At 44.1% G+C, this 20,624-nt stretch overlaps 1 protein-coding gene across 2 annotated transcripts; it reads left to right on the top strand.

The window, feature by feature from the left end:
* The first annotated feature begins 6,697 nt into the window (after positions 1-6,697).
* Positions 6,698-16,583, top strand: LOC140126047 (aldo-keto reductase family 1 member C1-like). Of its 2 annotated transcripts, XM_072145109.1 has the most exons (9): positions 6,701-6,878; positions 8,195-8,362; positions 11,601-11,717; positions 11,796-11,873; positions 12,063-12,185; positions 12,270-12,379; positions 14,550-14,715; positions 16,108-16,190; positions 16,292-16,583. In XM_072145109.1, the coding sequence occupies exons 1-9, from the start codon at positions 6,792-6,794 to the stop codon at positions 16,332-16,334; spliced, it is 975 nt and encodes a 324-aa protein (XP_072001210.1). In that variant the 5' UTR covers positions 6,701-6,791; the 3' UTR covers positions 16,335-16,583. The 2 variants fall into 2 exon arrangements, with proteins under 2 accessions (XP_072001211.1, XP_072001210.1); XM_072145110.1 differs by lacking the exon at positions 8,195-8,362 and having other exon boundaries at positions 6,698-6,878.
* Positions 16,584-20,624: the final 4,041 nt, after the last annotated feature.

Raw genomic sequence — 20,624 nt, 5'->3', positions numbered from 1 at the left:
GTAACTGCTCGTTGCTCGGACGAATACTTCGCCCGCTCGAGAAAATGGCAGCTCCCGCCGTTTTGCTTTTTGGCGGCCAGAAACAGAGCCAATCACAAGCCAGGAGACTCTGCACTCCACCCAGCATGACGTGGTACCCTTACACGTCGATAGCAGTGGTTGGCTGGCCAGATCAGGTGACCCTGGAATAGACTAGCCCCTGCCTGCGCTGCTCGGATCATTCTGTGTCTGGATGCCGCTAGGGAGAGAGCTGCTGCTGGTCAGGGACAGCGTTAGGCTGTTCTATTAGAATAGTGTTAGGCAGGAGTGATTCTACAAGAACCCAACAGCCCTTCTTAGGGCTACAATAACGTTCTACTTTTTTTTTTTTGTTTGCTTGTGGCTGGGCTTGCTGGCACTAGTAGTGCAGCTAGTACCATATTGTGAGGAATTAGCAGGGGGACCTGCGACCGTTGTGTTTAGCTCTTAGTGACGCACATATCCACCTCAAACACCGAAGTGGGAAAATGTATTAGGGGTTGTATTTCAATTAGGCACAGTCTGGCAGTTTCTTTTTATTTTACGTTTATTTTTTTAATAACTCAGCGTCATCTCATCTGGCATAGTAGTGTGCTTTAATACTTGGCTAGAAAATAGCCATAGGAGAATACAAACGGCTTACTTACGTCTACAGTAGCGTTCTATATATTTGATTTCTGGTTGATCTGCTGGTGGCTGTAGTTGCTGCAGTGCATCTACTAGCAAATTGTGAGCAATTTGGAGTGAGACTTGCGACCACTGTGTTTTGCGCTTAGTGACGCACATATCCATCGCAAAGACCGAAGTGGGAAAATTTATTAGGGCCCGGGGTTGGATTTCAATTAGGCACAGTCTGCCATTTCCTTTTTTATTTTACGTTTATTTTTTTCATAACTCAGCGTCATCTCATCTGGCATAGTAGTGTGCTTTCATACTTGGCTAGAAAATAGCCATAGCAATAGGATAGCATCGTTTGGTTTTAAAAACTAAAAAACACAAAAAAAAACAAAAAAAACAAAAAAAAGTTAAAAAGTTATAACTCTCATTTTCAAAATGTTTAACCCGAGGGTTAGGGGTAGAGGACGAGGGCGGGGACGTGGGTGTCCAACTACTGCAGGGGTCAGAGGCCGTGGTCCTGGGCGGGGTGAGACACCACCTGCTTATGAGGGAGCAGGGGAACGCCGCAGAGCTACACTCCCTAGGTTCATGTCTGAAGTTACTGGGACTCGTGGTAGAGCACTGTTGAGGCCAGAACAGTGCGAACAGGTGATGTCGTGGATTGCCGACAATGCTTCGAGCAATTTGTCCACCAGTCAGTCTTCCACGCAGTCCACCCATGTCACCGAAATCGGCACTCCTCCAGCTCCTGCACCTCAGCCTCCTCCCCCCCAGTCTGCCCCCTCCCAGGAAAATTTGGCATTTGAACCGGCATACTCTGAGGAACTGTTTTCTGGACCCTTCCCACAGTCACAAACCACTTGTCCGGTTGCTGCTGAGCAATTTTCCGATGCCCAGGTTTTCCACCAGTCGCAGTCTGTGGGTGATGATGACCTTCTTGACGTAGTGGAAGAAGTGTGTAAAGAGGTGTCCGACGATGAGGAGACACGGTTGTCAGACAGTGGGGAAGTTGTTGTCAGGGCAGGAAGTCCGAGGGGGGAGCAGACTGAGGGATCGGAGGATGATGAGGTGACAGACCCAAGCTGGGTTGATAGGCCGGGTGAACACAGTGCTTCTGAGACGGAGGAGAGTCCTCGACCAGAACAGGTTGGAAGAGGCAGTGGTGGGGCCAGACGGAGAGGCAGGGCCAGAGCAGGTGCATCAGCGCCAAATGTGTCACGTAGTGAAGCTCCAGTGGCGAGGGCTCCCGCGGCGAGGGCTAGATTTTCAGAAGTCTGGAGGTTCTTTAAGGAAACACCAGATGACCGACGGACTGTGGTGTGCAACCTTTGCCAAACCAGGATCAGCAGGGGTTCCACCACTACTAGCTTAACTACCACCAGTATGCGCAGGCATATGAATGCTAAACACCCCACTCAGTGGCACCAAGCCCGTTCACCTCCGGCCGTGCACACCACTGCTCCTTCCCCTGTGTCAGCTGATAGTCAGCCCCCTGCCCAGGACCCTGGCACAAAAACCCCATCGTCGCCTCCACGATCCTCCACAGCATCCACCAGCGTTCAGCTCTCCATACCCCAGACGCTGGAGCGGAAACGCAAATATAGTGCAACCCACCCACACGCCCAAGCCCTTAATGTCCACATCTCCAGATTGCTCAGCCTGGAGATGCTGCCCTATAGGCTAGTAGAGACCGAGGCCTTTCGCAACCTCATGGCGGCGGCCGCCCCTCGGTATTCGGGCCCCAGCCGCCACTACTTTTCCCGATGTGCCGTCCCAGCCCTGCACCAGCACGTGTCAGACAACATCATCCGTGCCCTGACCAACGCCATTTCTGACAAGGTCCACCTGACCACGGACACGTGGACGAGTGCTGCCGGGCAGGGCCACTATATATCGCTGACGGCACATTGGGTTAACTTGGTGGAGGCTGGGACCGAGTCTGACCCTGCGGCTGGTCATATACTGCCAACGCCAAGGATTGCGGGGCCTACCTCGGTCCAGGTGTTTCAGGCCTACTATGCCTCCTCCTCCTCCCACCCCTCCTCCACCTCCTCCTCCGAACTACCATCCGTGGGCATGGCGCCATCAGTCGGTAGCTCTAGGCACAGCAGCAGTGCCGTCGCTAAGCGACAGCAGGCGGTGCTCAAACTGCTGAGCCTAGGCGATAAAAGGCACACCGCCCAAGAACTATTACAGGGCATCACGGCGCAGACTGATCTGTGGCTGGCACCGCTGAACCTGAAGCCAGGCATGGTTGTGTGTGACAACGGCCGTAACCTGGTGGCGGCTCTGCAACTCGGCAGACTGACACATGTGCCATGCCTGGCCCATGTGTTAAATCTGATAGTTCAGCGTTTCCTCAAGACATACCCCAATCTGTCTGATTTGCTCACGAAGGTGCGCCGCATCTGTGCGCATTTCAGGAAGTCCAGCACAGATGCTGCCACTCTCAGGGCAGCGCAGCGCCGCCTCCAACTGCCCGCTCACCGACTGTTGTGCGACGTGCCCACGAGGTGGAATTCAACACTGACCATGTTATCCAGAGTTTACCAGCAGCGCCGAGCGATTGTAGACTGCCAGATGTCAACTTCCACCAGAACTGGTAGTCAGGTCAGTCAGCTTCCTCAAGTCTACAATGAGGAGTGGACGTGGATGTCTGATATCTGTCAGGTGCTGAGTAACTTTGAGGAGTCAACACAGATGGTCAGTGGCGATGCCGCCATCATCAGCCTCACCATCCCGCTGCTTGGCCTGTTGAAAAACTCTCTGGTCAGCATGAAGTCGGAAGCTTTGCGCTCGTCACAAGAGACGGGGGAAGAAGATTCCCTTGTTGATAGCCAAAGCACCCTTAGGTCTGTTTCTCAGCGCATATCGGAGGAGGTGGAGGAGGATGAGGAGGAAGAGGAGGAGAATGTTGGCGAGACACAAGAGGGGAGCATTGTTCAGTCCTTCACTGTTCAGCGTGTATGGGCAGAAGAAGAGGAGTTGGAGGAGGAGGAAATGGACAGTCAGGCCAGTGAGGGGAGTGAATTCTTACGCGTTGGTACTCTGGCGCATATGGCAGATTTCATGCTAGGCTGCCTATCCCGTGACCCTCGCGTTCAAAGAATTTATTCCAGCACCGATTACTGGGTGTTCACTCCCCTGGACCCACAGTACAAGCAAAATCTTTCCACTCTCATCCCTGGAGAGGAAAGGAGTGTGAGAATGCATGAATACCAGCAGGCCCTGGTGCACAAGCTGAAACAGTATTTCCCTTCTGACAGCGCTAGCGGCAGAGTGCGTACTTCTGCGGGACAAGTAGCGAGGGAGAGTAGGCGAGCAGGCAGCTTGTCCAGCACTGGCAAGGGTACGCTTTACAAGGCTTTTGCCAGCTTTATGTCACCCCAGCAAGACACTGTCACCTGTCCCCAGTCTCGGCAGAGTAGGGCTGATCTTTACAGAAAGATGGTGAGGGAGTACGTAGCTGACCATACCATCGTCCTAAATGATCACACAGCTCCCTACAACTACTGGGTTTCAAAGCTGGACATGTGGCACGAACTGGCGCTGTACGCCTTGGAGGTTCTTGCCTGCCCTGCCGCTAGCGTCTTGTCCGAGCGGGTTTTCAGTGCAGCTGGTGGCATCATCACCGATAAGCGTACACGCCTGTCGACTGACAGCTCTGACAGGCTGACGCTTATCAAGATGAATAAAGCATGGATTTCTCCTAATTTCCAATCTGCACCAGGTGAAGGAAGCTCAACCTGAATAATTTATCCACTCCTCCTCCTCCTCATTTTCCTCCTTCTCCTCCTCTTTGTACAGTAAAGCAGAGGAAACTGGCTATTTTTTGACAGGGCCCACTGGCTCTAGCTATAGTACTTTATGCATTTAATTTTTATGGAGGGCCACCGACCCGGTCCTCTGTTTTAAACAATTTTTGGGAGTGCCACATACAGGCACTCAATCTATTCAATTTTTCTGGAGGGCCACCTACCTGCTCTTCTGGTTTGAAAACTTTTTTGGACTGCCACATACAGGCACTCAATCTATTTCATTTTTCTGGAGGGCCACCTACCTGCTCCTCTGGTTGGAAAACTTTTTTGGACTGCCACATACAGGCACTATCCAAATTAAATTGTCTCCATAGCAGCCTCCACACGTTGTCTCCATTGCTACCTCCAAAAGTCGTCCATATAGCTGCCTCCATACATCGTCCCTTTATCAAACGAGCTGTGTCAGGCAGAAATTTGGGTTGTTTTCATGGATTCCACATCAAACTTGTTAACTTTGTCGCCACCCTGCTGTGTTATCCACAAAATATACTGGCAAACTTTAATGATTAACCGATATTATTTCAGCGCTTCTTGCGCATCTGTTTACATTCCCCTCACCCGCCATATCCTAAACTTATAAGAACGCTACTACACTTGATCTTATCCGAAAGGTTCTTAGAAGTGCTGTTTGGGGAGTAGCCTAGAGACAGGGGCTTGGATTGGCGAAAGCTCGCCTGGCAGCGGAGCGCCAGCTCCATGCCAAGATCCAACTAACATAGTTTTAACTGCAGCACCTTTAATCTACTACTAGTTCACTGCCTCCATACATGGTCCCCTTATCAAACGAGCTGTGTCAGGCAGAATTTTGGGTTGTTTTCATGGCTTCCATGTTAACTTTGTCGCCACCCTGCTGTGTAATCCACAAAATATACTGGCAAACTTTTATCATGTACCGATATTATTTGAGCGCTTCTTGCTCACCTCCTTTGGTTCCTCTCTGCCACCCATTGGTTTGAAGCCTGAGTCCATTTAGGGTATGTCGCCATGCCACTCTCTAGCCTGCAGCTGCTGCCGCTGCCTCTGCATGCCGTCCCCTATAGTGTCAGGGTCAATTATTGGATGTTTTAGATGCTATCTAGCCTCATTCGGTCACTCTGTCATGGCCATGCTGTTGCCCATAATTTTGGCATAATGGTGCGATTAAGCAGCCTCAGAGGCATCCATGCATGCTGCCCCTGCTGTTTCCTGTCCATTTCCGTGGTGTTTCCATCCTTTTCTGAGGTTCCCAGGTGTTTGGCCAAGTTTCCCTGTGCAGAGCCTTGGTCCCCTTGAAAAATGGGGCTCGTTATTCGAGACGAGCACTCGAGCATCGGGAAAAGTTCGTCTCGAATAACGAGTACCCGAGCATTTTAGTGCTCGCTCATCTCTATTAGGCACCCATGGCGGTCCCTTAAACTTTCACAAATTCTGTTGCTCATTTGAAATTTCTTTGAAGCAAACTTGAATCCACTTTATCCTGTACCTAAGTTCCACATGTCTAAGTGTCAGTACCTCTAGTACTCAAAGAGTTAACCCTCACAAGACGAGAATGTGATAGCCCTTAGAGGATTTGCCACGAGCAGAAGGATCTGATTACAATAAATGTGACATAACCAGGATCTCACAGCACCGAGGGACCCGGAGAATATTCGAAAGATCTCCCGTACTTAAGACAATGGGGAAAGATTTTCAATTGAAAGGTTTGGGGGCTGAGAATTGTTTATACAGTCCCAGAAAGGACCCCAAGACCCATCTAGTTATTTATTGCCCCTATTTTATAGCAAATCTAAACTACCGTATATACTCGAGTATAAGCCGACCCAAGTATAAGCCGAGGCCCCTTATTTTAACACAAAAACCTGGTCAGACCTATATTTTTTTATACTCGAGTATAAGCCGAATTTGGGTTTTCAGCACATTTTTTTTTATTGTGCTGAAAAACTAGGCTTATACTCGAGTATATATGGTATGTAAAATAAAGTCTTTTTAGATCAATGATTTAATGAAAAAATATTAAAACTACAAATTAAAATACGGATTAATTTATCGTTAAAAATGACAGAATTTTTGTAACTATTATTTTTATTAAAAATTATAGGTTTAGTTAAAAAAAAAAATTCACATTTTTTTTTTTACACATTACATAATAGGAAACAAAGTGGAAGAATATTTTAGGGATTTGAAGGTAGTTTTATTACTAAGGAAATAGGAATAGATTTTTGATTGGAGGGCGGAGGGGGGGCGGGGACTACATTTCAATTCTGAGCCTTGGGAGGGAGGGGCCAGGACTAGTTAAGGTCACACACAGTCTATGTGGAGAGCAGTGGTGTAGAGCAGGGCACTGGGACGGGTATCACTATGGCTCTGCAGTCAGACTCCTATGTGCTGCTGAATGATGGGCACCGGATGCCAGTGCTGGGATTTGGAACCTTCGCCACCGAAACGGTAAGTGAGTATAGGGTGATGCCGGTAGTACCTGACAGAGCACCGGATAAGAGGAATATCAGCAGGTTCAACCATACAGTGTTGGGTATTTGTAAAATCTGCTTGGTTTTGGGGTGCCAGTTAATATTAAATTAACAACAATATTCAATGGATCTTTATAGGGGATTTATTAAGGATACAATACAGGGGAATATACATAGAGGGTAAAGGGACAGAGAGATGGTGGAAGTGCTCTAACTAAAGATCTATATACCATCTTATATACACACACACATAGCTCACACACATTGCCCATCATCCCACCTCCACCACTGTCTTGGCCAATCCAATGATGATGTAGACTCAACACATTCTTATCATACAATTTGCAGGACAAGTCACGTGAGTCTTTGTCTCCCACAGGATCTGGGAGAACCTCCAGGGGGCGATGGCCTCCAGGTGTAATAGCTCAGTCCATTGTTATCACATGCAGCTGTCTCTGCAATCTTTATTAGGGGCAGTGTAGGCATTTATGGCTTAGTTCTTCCCCTGTCCACAAAGACGCTTTGTCTCAACTGTCTCAAGCCACATCATGTCATATTTCCAACAGTATTATCCTTTGAGAGATGCTCAATTATAACTTGTATGTGTTGTTAGTAGCAGCAGGACTGTGAAATATAGGTTTTTATTCCAGGATTGTAGAAATGGGTGTGTGTCCTCACACTGCTGAGCTCTTTTTAGGCAGTGTTGGGTATTCTCATGGGTGACCTTTGTAATTATATTTTGTGTATGTTGTTAGTAGCAGCAGGACTGTGAAATATGGATTCATATTCCAGGATTGCAGAAATGGGGGCTCTGTCCTCTCTCCAGACAGTGTTGTGTATTCTGGATTGTCCAGAATTGAGTTAGAGCCAGGGCTCGTCAGAGGTTCCTGTGATTCTGGGCCAGTTAGACACCAAATAAGAGTAATTCCACTACCACTGCCAGAAATATTGCTGTGGGTATCCCAACGTGGCTTGGCCCTTGTGGACATCAACATGTTGTGTCGTGGTTGAAATTAAAAAATTCACTTTGGAAGATCTATCAAGTAGAGTCACCATTCAGCTTCTAAGGTGGAAACCCCACAGCACCATCAGAGGTCAAGTAATATCTCTTACACTCAGTGATCTGACTACGAAATTCACCCCGTTGTCGGGTCCTCCAGAGATGAGGACACGTAATCTTCTGTACTCTATGGTTTATAGATATACTTACAGCTGAGAAATTATGATACATTCATCCCCCATTAACCTATAAAACCTTCTTCGATGACCATGACTGGATCTTCTCCCGCACAGTACACCAAAGAACAGGCCAGGGAGAGCGTCAAGGTGGCCATCGAGGTCGGATACCGTCAAATTGATGGCGCCGCGATGTACGGAAATGAGGTTCAGGTCGGTGAAGGTATCAGATGCAAGATTGCTGATGGGACGGTGACGAGAGAAGACATCTTCTACACCGGGAAGGTAACCTTATGTTTCTGGAAGGTGGTCATGGCCAAAATGGGCTTTGGGCTTAAATATCTTAGCTGGGTACAACCCCAAGCTTGGATTAGGGTAAATGGCCTAGGCCAATGACCTGCTCCGATTTCTGAGGGACGTTCCTAACATATTAAAATATAAACATATAAAAATTGGAGGAGGATGTAGACCCATTGACAGACGAGTATTGGTTGCCCTTCGTGTTAGAGACCCCCATGTTATCACTGTGAGAGCCCCTCAGGTTGTCCCAGCTATTTTTGATCAGTAGGTTGTACAGAACTCCCAGCTGACTACACATAATAGGGTGTGGGATTGAGGAGGCACATCAGGAAATCAGCTTCTTATTGGAAGGAAATTTTAGCCGGTGTAAACCTACCGGCTTCCCCCATAGAGGGCATTCTGGTCCTCCTGGGTGAAGAAGACATGACGAATGCAGTCTCTGTAAGCTTAGGCAGGACGTTGTACCAAGAACGAAAGTCAATCGCCCAACACTGGTTGAGCTCCTCTGCTCCCAACGTGGAGGAGAACATCTCTAGAATGAAGACCACTATAAGACTGGAGAAAAGAGGGGGGGGGGGTAGTGTAAGGAGAAAGATTCCCAAAAATTTGAAAAGGTTAGGGGTCCATGGATGGACAATGATGATCTCCCTTCCGGCTTCCTATACCTACATGTTATGTACTGTATCTAAATATGAAGCACTGTACCTACACGTGATGTACTGTACCTACACGTGATGTACTGTCCCTACACGTGATGTACTGTCCCTACATGTTATGTACTATACCTACATGTGATGTACTGTCCCCACACGTGATGTACTGTACCTACACGTGATGTACTGTACCGACATGTGATGTACTATACCTACACGTGATGTACTGTCCCTACACGTGATGTACTGTACCTACACGTGATGTACTGTACCTACATGTGATGTACTGTCCCTACACGTGATGTACTGTCCCTACATGTTATGTACTATACCTACATGTGATGTACTGTCCCCACACGTGATGTACTGTACCTACACGTGATGTACTGTACCGACATGTGATGTACTATACCTACACGTGATGTACTGTACCTACACATCATGTACTGTCCCTACACGTAATGTACTGTACCTATATGCGATGTACTGTACCTACACGCGATGTACTGTACCTACACACGATGTACTATACCTACACGCGATGTAATGTACCTACACGTGATGTACTGTACCTACACGTGATGTACTGTACCTACACGTGATGTACTGTACCTACACGTGATGTACTGTACCTACATGTGATGTACTGTACCTACACGTGATGTACTATACCTACACGCGATGTACTGTGCCTACACGCGATGTACTGTACCTACATGTGATGTACTGTACCTACACGTGATGTACTGTACCTACATGTGATGTACTGTACCTACATGTGATGTACTATACCTACATGTGATGTACTATACCTACACGCGATGTACTGTACCTACATGTGATGTACTGTATCTACACGTGATGTACTGTACCTACATGTGATGTACTGTACCTACACGCGATGCACTGTCCCTACACGTGATGTACTGTACCTACACGTGATGTACTATACTTACATGTGATGTACTGTACCTACACGTGATGTACTGTACCTACACGTGATGTACTGTACCTACATGTGATGTACTGTACCTACATGTGATGTACTATACCTACATGTGATGTACTATACCTACACGCGATGTACTGTACCTACATGTGATGTACTGTATCTACACGTGATGTACTGTACCTACATGTGATGTACTGTACCTACACGCGATGTACTGTCCCTACACGTGATGTACTGTACCTACACGTGATGTACTATACTTACATGTGATGTACTGTACCTACACGCGATGTACTGTACCTACATGTGATGTACTGTACCTACACGTGATGTACTGTACCTACACGCGATGTACTGTACCTACATGTGATGTACTATACCTACACGCGATGTACTGTACCTACACGTGATGTACTGTACCTACACGTGATGTACTATACCTACATGTGATGTACTGTACCTACACGCGATGTACTGTACCTACATGTGATGTACTGTACCTACACGTGATGTACTGTACCTACACGCGATGTACTGTACCTACATGTGATGTACTATACCTACACGCGATGTACTGTACCTACACGTGATGTACTGTCCCTATATGTGATGTACTGTCTCTACATGTGATGTACTGTCCCTACACGCGATGTACTGTACCTACATGTGATGTACTGTACCTACACGTGATGTACTGTACCTACACGTGATGTACTATACTTACATGTGATGTACTGTACCTACACGTGATGTACTGTCCCTACACGTGATGTACTGTACCTACATGTGATGTACTGTCCCTACACGCGATGTACTATACCTACATGCGATGTACTGTACCTACATGTGATGTACTGTCCCTACACGCGATGTACTGTACCTACATGTGATGTACTGTACCTACACGTGATGTACTGTACCTACACGTGATGTACTATACTTACATGTGGTGTACTGTACCTACACGTGATGTACTATACTTACATGTGGTGTACTGTACCTACACGTGATGTACTGTCCCTACACGTGATGTACTGTACCTACATGTGATGTACTGTCCCTACACGCGATGTACTGTACCTACATGTGATGTACTGTACCTACACGTGATGTACTGTACCTACACGTGATGTACTATACTTACATGTGGTGTACTGTACCTACACGTGATGTACTATACTTACATGTGGTGTACTGTACCTACACGTGATGTACTGTCCCTACACGTGATGTACTGTACCTACATGTGATGTACTGTACCTACACGTTATGTACTGTCCCTACATGTGATGTACTGTCCCTACACGTGATGTACTATACCTACATGTGATGTACTGTCCCTACATGTGATGTACTATATCTACACACCAAAGGCTGTTGCCCCCGACGGGTTGTTTGTACAGGGTGTAAGTGGTAGAGTTGAGTTTTTTAAGAAGGGGGGGGGGGGTTCTATGTTTGTAAAATACAAAACAAATTCTACAAAAATTACTTGATTAAAAAATGAAAAAAAAACTTTCTGGATGCTCTAACCAAGTAAAATTCTCTAAAAGTTTTCTTATTAACACGCCCATAAGGGGGCGGAGCTCAGTTACGGGAATCTCCATTGTTATTCCTGCAGTTATGGAATAATAACCACGATCCTGAGAGGGTCCGCATTGGCCTGGAACAATCTCTGAGGGATCTACAGCTGGATTACCTGGATCTCTTCCTTATACACACACCCATGGGGTTTCAGGTTTGTCCAGGGAATTTTTGGGCATTTACTCAGTTTCCTCTGAGTAAATCTTAATTATTTTCCCATTTTCTCCTCCAGCCTGGAGATAATCTTTTCCCAACAGATGAAAATGGAAAAGCGATTTATCATAACACAGATATCCGGGATACATGGAAGGTAAACTTATCAGGCATCACAATTTATTAAATGTTGCCATGTAATACCTCATATCACCTGTAGTGGCCACTGCAGGAAAACTTCATGGTTAATTCCAGCTCCTCTTATCAGATCAGCCGATCCTTCAGGTGATCTTAGATACAGATCTCATATAGGTTGTAGCAATGACAAAAGTTCTTCCCTTCTTAGGCTCTGGAGGCGTGTAAGGATGCAGGACTTGTCCAATCTATCGGAGTCTCCAATTTTAACCACAAGCAACTGGAACTGATTCTCAACATGCCAGGACTCAAGTACAAACCTGTCTGCAATGAGGTGACATTTCCTCATAGTTATTATGGCTGTAATCATCAGTGAGACCAAAGACACCTACATCCTAACAGATTTATCCATAAACAGGTGGAATGTCACATATACCTCAACCAGAACAAATTACTGGAGTTCTGCGAGATCCAAAACATTGTGCTGATAGCATATGGAGTCCTGGGGAGTGGCAGGTCAAAGAAATGGTAAGTATAGAATATTATACTACTATATCAGATGGTATTATACAGAGTGATATGCAGCAGAACATAGGAATAAGAAGAACCAGTATAATACTACCCCCCTATGTACAAGCATATAACTACTATAATACTGCCCCCTATGTACAAGCATATAACTACTATAATACTGCCCCCTATGTACAGGAATATAACTACTATAATACTGCCCCCTATGTACAGGAATATAACTAGTATAATACTGCCCCTATGTACAGGAATATAACTACTATAATACTGCCCCCTATGTACAAGAATATAACTACTATAATACTGCTCCCTATGTACAAGAATATAACTACTATAATACTGCCCCCTATGTACAGGAATATAACTACTATAATACTGCCCCCTATGTACAAGAATATAACTACTATAATACTGCTCCCTATGTACAAGAATATTTATACTATAATACTGCCCCCTATGTACAAGAAGATAACTACTATAATACTACCCCCCTATGTACAAGCATATAACTACTATAATACTGCCCCCTATGTACAAGAATATAACTACTATAATACTGCCCCCTATGTACAGGAATATAACTACTATAATACTGCCCCCTATGTACAAGAATATAACTACTATAATACTGCCCCTATGTACAAGAATATAACTACTATAATACTGCCCCTATGTACAAGAATATAACTACTATAATACTGCCTCCTATGTACAGGAATATAACTACTATAATACTACCCCCTATGTACAAGAATATAACTACTATAATACTGCCTCCTATGTACAGGAATATAACTACTATAATACTGCTCCCTATGTACAGGAATATAACTACTATAATACTGCCCCTATGTACAGGAATATAACTACTATAATACTGCTCCCCTATGTACAGTGATATAACTACTATAATACTGCCCCCTATGTACAGGAATATAACTACTATAATACTGCCCCCTATGTACAGGAATATAACTACTATAATACTGCCCCCTATGTACAAGAATATAACTACTATAATACTGCCCCCTATGTACAGGAATATAACTACTATAATACTGCCCCCTATGTACAAGAATATAACTACTATAATACTGCCCCTATGTACAAGAATATAACTACTATAATACTACCCCCTATGTACAAGAATATAACTACTATAATACTGCCTCCTATGTACAGGAATATAACTACTATAATACTGCTCCCTATGTACAGGAATATAACTACTATAATACTGCCCCTATGTACAGGAATATAACTACTATAATACTGCCCCCCTATGTACAGTGATATAACTACTATAATACTGCCCCCTATGTACAGGAATATAACTACTATAATACTGCCCCCTATGTACAGGAATATAACTACTATAATACTGCCCCCTATGTACAAGAATATAACTACTATAATACTGCCCCCTATGTACAAGAATATAACTACTATAATACTGCCCCCTATGTACAGGAAAATAACTACTATAATACTGCCCCCTATGTACAAGAATATAACTACTATAATACTGCCCCTATGTACAAGAATATAACTACTATAATACTGCCCCTATGTACAAGAATATAACTACTATAATACTGCCTCCTATGTACAGGAATATAACTACTATAATACTACCCCCTATGTACAAGAATATAACTACTATAATACTGCCTCCTATGTACAGGAATATAACTACTATAATACTGCTCCCTATGTACAGGAATATAACTACTATAATACTGCCCCTATGTACAGGAATATAACTACTATAATACTGCTCCCCTATGTACAGTGATATAACTACTATAATACTGCCCCCTATGTACAGGAATATAACTACTATAATACTGCCCCCTATGTACAGGAATATAACTACTATAATACTGCCCCCTATGTACAAGAATATAACTACTATAATACTGCCCCCTATGTACAAGAATATAACTACTATAATACTGCCCCCTATGTACAGGAATATAACTACTATAATACTGCCCCCTATGTACAAGAATATAACTACTATAATACTGCCCCCTATGTACAGGAATATAACTACTATAATACTGCCCCTATGTACAGGAATATAACTACTATAATACTGCCCCCTATGTATATACTGTACTATGTATATAATATAATCGGTTTGCTTATATTTTCTGCTGGACAGGATTGATCAGAATTCCCCCAAACTTCTTGAGGACCCAGTGTTAAATACAGTTGCTAAAAAGCTGAACCGCACCCCTGCGCAGGTTGCCATGCGATATCTTTTAGATAGGGGAGTTGTTGTCCTTGCAAAAAGCTTCACCCCCCAGAGGATCAAAGAGAACTTTCAGGTAAATTAAAAGTTAAAAAAATATATTGAGCTAATAATAATTTCTATTGAAAGGTCTTTCCAATAACTTTATGGAATTTTCTTAACCCCTTAATTGGTTTATGGGAAAATAAAGGTAAGTCTCCAACCACTCTTTTAAGTTTCTACCTTTGCATAAGGCAGAATCTGAGAACATATAGATGACATAAAGAGAGTTGCCTCTAAGACCAATCCCCTTCCCTGCTGTCTCTGTCTCTTTGCCGGGCCTATCCTAGTTGGTAAGTTGACATCTAGTCGATATTCCCTCCCTGTGTAAAACACAGAGACAAAGACAAGACAGTACAAACAGAGAAGAATTGTCTCCAGAGAAGGGTCAAAACCAAGAGGACACACGCAGTACAAAATCACAAGGCAAAAGGATAGTGAGAAAACAAGAAAAGGTTGAAAATTACCAGGAAACAGAGAACAGATTACCCGGATTACCAGGATCTTACTTAGTACTCATACTAGAGCAGGACAAGATCCTAGGTCAGGCAGATCTCTTATGTGATATTAAAGTTCTGAACCCAGAAAGTGATTGGATCAGAACCCTGAAAACCAGAGAAGACAGCACAACAAGGAGGCAAGGTAAATGAAGGGAGATTCATTGAGTAACAGCCGGTTAAAGGGAACCTATCACCACGGATCTACCTATAAAGGTAGATTGGGTGTTAAGTGGATCTATAGGACGTGAGGATAACCCTTTTAAGGGCTAATCCTCATGTCCCCGCAATTTTTTAATAACTTTTATTTGCCTAATATGTACATTTTCTAAAGAGGCTACTGGGGCGTGGAGTAGCCGGAGCAGAGGCTACACGGCGTGGGTACTCCACACCCCAGTAGCCTCTTCCATCCTCCTACCAGAAATCTTCGGCGCGCAGCGGTCTGCTCCAAAGCCAGACTCGCACAGCTGCGGGTAAGCTTTACTGCACATGCGCAGACGGCAGGTTTCACAGACGAGGGTTCACAGCTACGAGGAAATTTACGCCGAAATTTCTGGTAGGGGGGGTCGAAGAGGCTACTGGGGCGTGGAGTAGCCCCAGTAGCCTCTTTAGAAAATTTACATATAAGGCAAATAAAAGTTATTAAAAAATTGCAGGAACGTGAGTATTAGCCCTTAAAATGGCTATCCTCACGTCCTATAGATCCACCTACCACCCGATATATAGGTAGTTCCGTGATGGTAGGTTCACTTTAACTTTTGATGAGCTGGAGCATAGCTGTAGGTGACTCATATGTGTGGTGCATATACACTTCGCGGTCCGCAGTCCTCCGACATAGGCTCAGACATAAGATTTTAGAGTTTAGCATGTGCTTATGAGTAAAAGAAAATATTTTTAAGGATTTTTATTACCTGTGATTTATTTTCTTCCAGGTCTTTGACTTTGAATTAAATGATGAAGATGTGGAAGCTCTGGACGGATGCAATAAGAACTTGCGTTATCTGACCATGGATGTGTAAGTGTCATTGTGTATTGTGAAGCTACAATCATTTTGAATACCTTTTGTATTTTTTTTTTTGGAATACAACTTTTTATTTTTTAACTTTTGTATTTCAGCTGGAGCGATCACCCCAATTATCCCTTTCATGATGAGTATTGAATACCCTGGAAATAGCTCTGGATTATTTGACATTGTAGCGCTGGAAGACTGCTCCCTGCCCCTGGTGATTACTGCTTTTGAGTCAGTCTCTGCTCCGAGTACCTAATGCCCCGTGTCTTGTCAGTTTCTGTAACATCCAGATTTTGCTGTGCATTCTCAAATTATTTCTATTACATACTTAATGTACTTTAATTTTTTTGAATCCTCCCCAAAATGCAAAAAAATTAAAACTAAACTGTGATAAATTGCGATATCCTGTATCTTTTATTTAATTCATCATGAATAATGTGTATTTTTGTCTCCATTATGGCTACCAGTAGGTTGAAAAACTCTTAGAAATTGTGGAACTGCTATGGGTACCTAACTTGTGCTGTAGTGGCATTAATTATGTACCCATGGCGGTCCCTCTGCTTCATACACATACATTGTTACCTTCCCCTTCTGGTTTTTGCTGCTGTTTTACTCTCTGCTCTGTGTGCTGCCCCATTATTGTTTTAGAACATCTAGATTTTTCCAAAGTTTTTTTTAAACATACATAATGCAGAAAATATAACAGGAAGCAGTTGAAGCAGTTGAAGCATAATCAGGAAGGAGTAGAATGAAATATGGTCCTGTTCAGCCAGATCAAGGCACTTAGCAGATCACGTAGGATGTGACGAGCTCCAGTTAGAAAGATGTTGCTTCCGATAAACATTCGGATAGGTAGAGGAAAAGGGGGTTACATAAAAAGAAAGGTGAAATTGGGAGTTGAGAGAAAGAGTAAGTAAAGGAGAGAACAAAGAAGAAAACAATAAATAGATAAAGTAACGCATCATGTTATCCTAGGGCAGTGGTGGCGAACCTATGGCACGGGTGCCAGAGGTGGCACTCAGATCCCTTTCTGTGGGCACTCAGGCCATTGACCTCAAGACAGAGCTCACCAAACAGTACCAAATTCACAAAATCTTCCTGCAGACCCAGGCAATATAAGAGATGCTGCAATCAGCACTATTTTAAAGCGATATTTCATTGGCTGTATGGAACTGCGGGAAAGGTGAGAAGGTGAGATAATGACGCCCATCATTATCTTAGGAGGTCATCCTGCTGGACCAATCATTCTTACTGTACAGAGAGACCCTGGTGAGAAGCTATAATGAGAGTCTCAATGTGCCCTCCTTCTTTCAACTGTATTAGTGGCCTCAAGGGGCCGATACGATTGAGAGATGTTGACGAACAGGTAGCAAAAAGTTAATGCTTAAAATGCAATGTTGGAACTTCACGGTAAATAAGTGGATTTTAGTTATAGTTTGGGCTCTCGGTCTCTAAAAGGTTCGCCATCACTGTCCTAGGGCACTAACCCAGTTGTGACCCAGGTTGCAAAGGAGTGAGAATCCCTGAAAGTCAGCCAGGTGGACCATGTATCGTAGAACTGTGTGGCTCTACCGTCATCAATGGCCCTCAGTTCCTCCATTCTGAAGATGTGGTTCAGGGCAGTTACCCAATCAGCTCTGGAGGGAGGAACCAAGGATCTCCCGCAGCGGGGGACAATCTGACGAGAGGCAACAAGAAAATGGGGGTCATTTACTTACCAGGTCCTGTCGCGATCCAGCGGCGCGTTCTCCGAGGATTCGGGTCTTCCGCCGATTCACTAAGGTCGTGCCCCCGATGTCCACCAGGTGTCGCTGCTGCGCCGAGGTCCGCCAGAGTTCACCTGGTTCTTCTCGGTGCATGTAAGTGCTTGATTTTGCGACACAAATCGTTTTTTAAATTCTGGGGTTTTTATGAATCTGTTGAGTTTTCCGTTGGCCACGCCTCTCCCGATTTCTGTCGTTGTGATTCACTGGCGATTGCGCCGAAATCCGATCAACTGCGCCAAAATCCCGGCGGAATTCGGCACAAAACAGAAAAAGTTGGGAAACCCGACAAAAGTGCGGCCGCGGAGCCCTTAGTAAATGACCTCCGATGTCTTAAATGGTCATTTTTAATTTTTGAGATAGGTCCTGAGAGAGAAAGTAGGGCCTGTTCTGCTGTAAAAGTAACATGAAGTTTGGTCAAAACATTATATAACTGGTTAATGTTCTGCCACAGGGGGGGCGACGAGAGGGCAAATCCACCAGATATGTAGTATTGTATCTATGTTGTTCTCGCATCGCCAGCATTGATCCGAGATCTGGGGGTCAATTTGTCTAAGCTTGACCGGAGTACGGTACCAATGTGACAGGTCATAGCCTAGTATGGTTTCGAGTCCCCCATCTCCCATACAATAGTGAAAGTGTATGGGTAAGCTGAGTGTTAGTGAGGCATAGGTCTTCAAAGGTGGTGAGAATTGATGTAAGAATTGATACGGGTGCCAGAGAGGAATGCCCCAATTGTAGACTGGCACATTCCCATTACCTATGTCCACTAGAGGGCGAATTCCACCATCATCTACCACATCTCTAATTCTAGGAAGCACGTTATCAGCGGGCTGGGGTCCCTGGCGTAAATTGGGGGTTACCTAATATTGGAGTCGATTTCTGTAAGTTTTTTAAACCCCCCAAAAATTAAAGCTTATTATAAATTCCCTGAGTATGTTAGATACATTTCACCTGAAATATACAGTATATTAGTCTCCCTTATGGATGACATAGGGATGAGAACCAATTGATAAAGTTGAGGGACTGCTATGGGTACCTAACTTATGCCATTGTAGCATTGATTATACACCCATGGCGGTTCCTTAGGTTCATAAACATGCAAAGTTTTAATGAATTTGAATTTCAAAATTTTAGTTTATTTCACTCTTCCTTATTTTATAACACTATTTTAATGCAAATTCTACATTTCCCAGATTTGCTAGGATCTCTATAGACAATAACATACATATGTCAGCACTTAGAGACCCTATAGTTCGTCTTTTTGAATCCATAGGTATTCTATAGAATGCCCCCATAAGAATCACCTTATTCTAAAACCATGAGTGAAAACTAACAGAATCTATGGTTTTCACTGTAACTGGACTCAAGAGTTGGGGGTTCATCACACTGGGCTAAATGGAAAGCTCAATAAGAAATTATTACAGGGTACCAATAATTATAAGACCCTGCAAAATAACCCTACAGGTTATACTTGAATATTTTGAAATAAATAATTGAATATGGATTACAAATTCGTGCCACACCACCAGGGATGAATCTAAACTCTGCCGCCTGAGGCGAGCTATTTAGGCACCGCCTCCACCTGATCCAGGAGCAATATATGAGGTTATTTTTTTTTAGAAAATTAGTCCTGTATGCAGTATCTCATACCAGGTGTGAAGAGACATTATTTTTAGGTGCCGGGTTCTGCTTTATTGCAGTTGACTGCATCCCTGATGCTGCCCCCCCATCTTTCAGAAGGTGGAATTGCCTGAGGCATGAGGCTCAACCCGCTTCGTGAATGGTTCCCCCCAGCGCACCAGAGAGAATTGCTGATTATCTGTTGGTGCAGTTGTCCCGAACTTTCACTCACTGCCCAAGATACACAAGGATATTTTTCTCCTCTGTTGACGCCCATCATGGCTGGGATTGGGTCAGTGAGTGAGAGATTGGGAGATTGGGTGGCCAAATATCTCCAACACTGGTCATGGCACTACCAGCTCATGGTAAAGATACGAAGCATGTGCAGAGGAAGAGAAGACTGCTGCAGGGGAACGAATAAGATGAGATAAGATGAGGTTGGCCGAAGCTGAGGTGTTCCACGGCCCGGTCTTGGGCCACGGACTGGTGGTTGGGGAACACGGATATAAAAGATTGTGTATTGGTTGCTTTGATAAACTTGTTAAAACTCAAATATTTTAGTTTTCATGAAAAATTCTATGTACAAAGATGCGGGGCAACTGTGGGGGTTAAGTGCTCCCCTTCACTGGCCAAGTGGTATATGGCGAGACGGGAAGAACTTTTTCGTTTTACTACTGAATATCTGTATCTCCCTGACTTCAGGTGTTATGGCCATTATATAGACGACCTCCTCCAGTTGTTGGGGGGAGGGGCGTTATGGAGGATGAAGACGATAATTTTGTTGAGTGAGTAAATTCTGATGGTATGAATTCAAATTTAACTTTTTCTTTATAAAAACCTAAAATATGTTTATATTTAGTTATTTATTTGTATTTGATGATATTGATGGTTATGTTATATAGAATTATTTCCCCTAAATCTCTTCCTCATCCAATCCCTTCCCTTCCTTGGTTGAACTTGACGGACAAGCGTCTTTTTTCAACCGTATAAACTATGAAACCTTAAATATTTTGAATACTTTTATATTTCTATCTTTTTAATTGTATTTCTAGAG

Source organism: Engystomops pustulosus, chromosome 4 (genome assembly GCF_040894005.1).
Source record: "Engystomops pustulosus chromosome 4, aEngPut4.maternal, whole genome shotgun sequence".
Taxonomy (NCBI): domain Eukaryota; kingdom Metazoa; phylum Chordata; class Amphibia; order Anura; family Leptodactylidae; genus Engystomops; species Engystomops pustulosus.
Note: the sequence above shows the minus strand (reverse complement) of the source record. Positions and strands in the feature narration are given on the sequence as shown.

Coding starts and splice junctions, on each gene's coding strand:
- LOC140126047 (XM_072145109.1), top strand. CDS start 6,792: ATGGCTCTGCAGTCAGACTCCTATGTGCTGCTGAATGATGGGCACCGG. Junction 11,718..11,795: donor ACACACCCATGGGGTTTCAG/GTTTGTCCAGGG, acceptor TTTCTCCTCCAG/CCTGGAGATAATCTTTTCCC. Junction 11,874..12,062: donor ATATCCGGGATACATGGAAG/GTAAACTTATCA, acceptor TTCCCTTCTTAG/GCTCTGGAGGCGTGTAAGGA.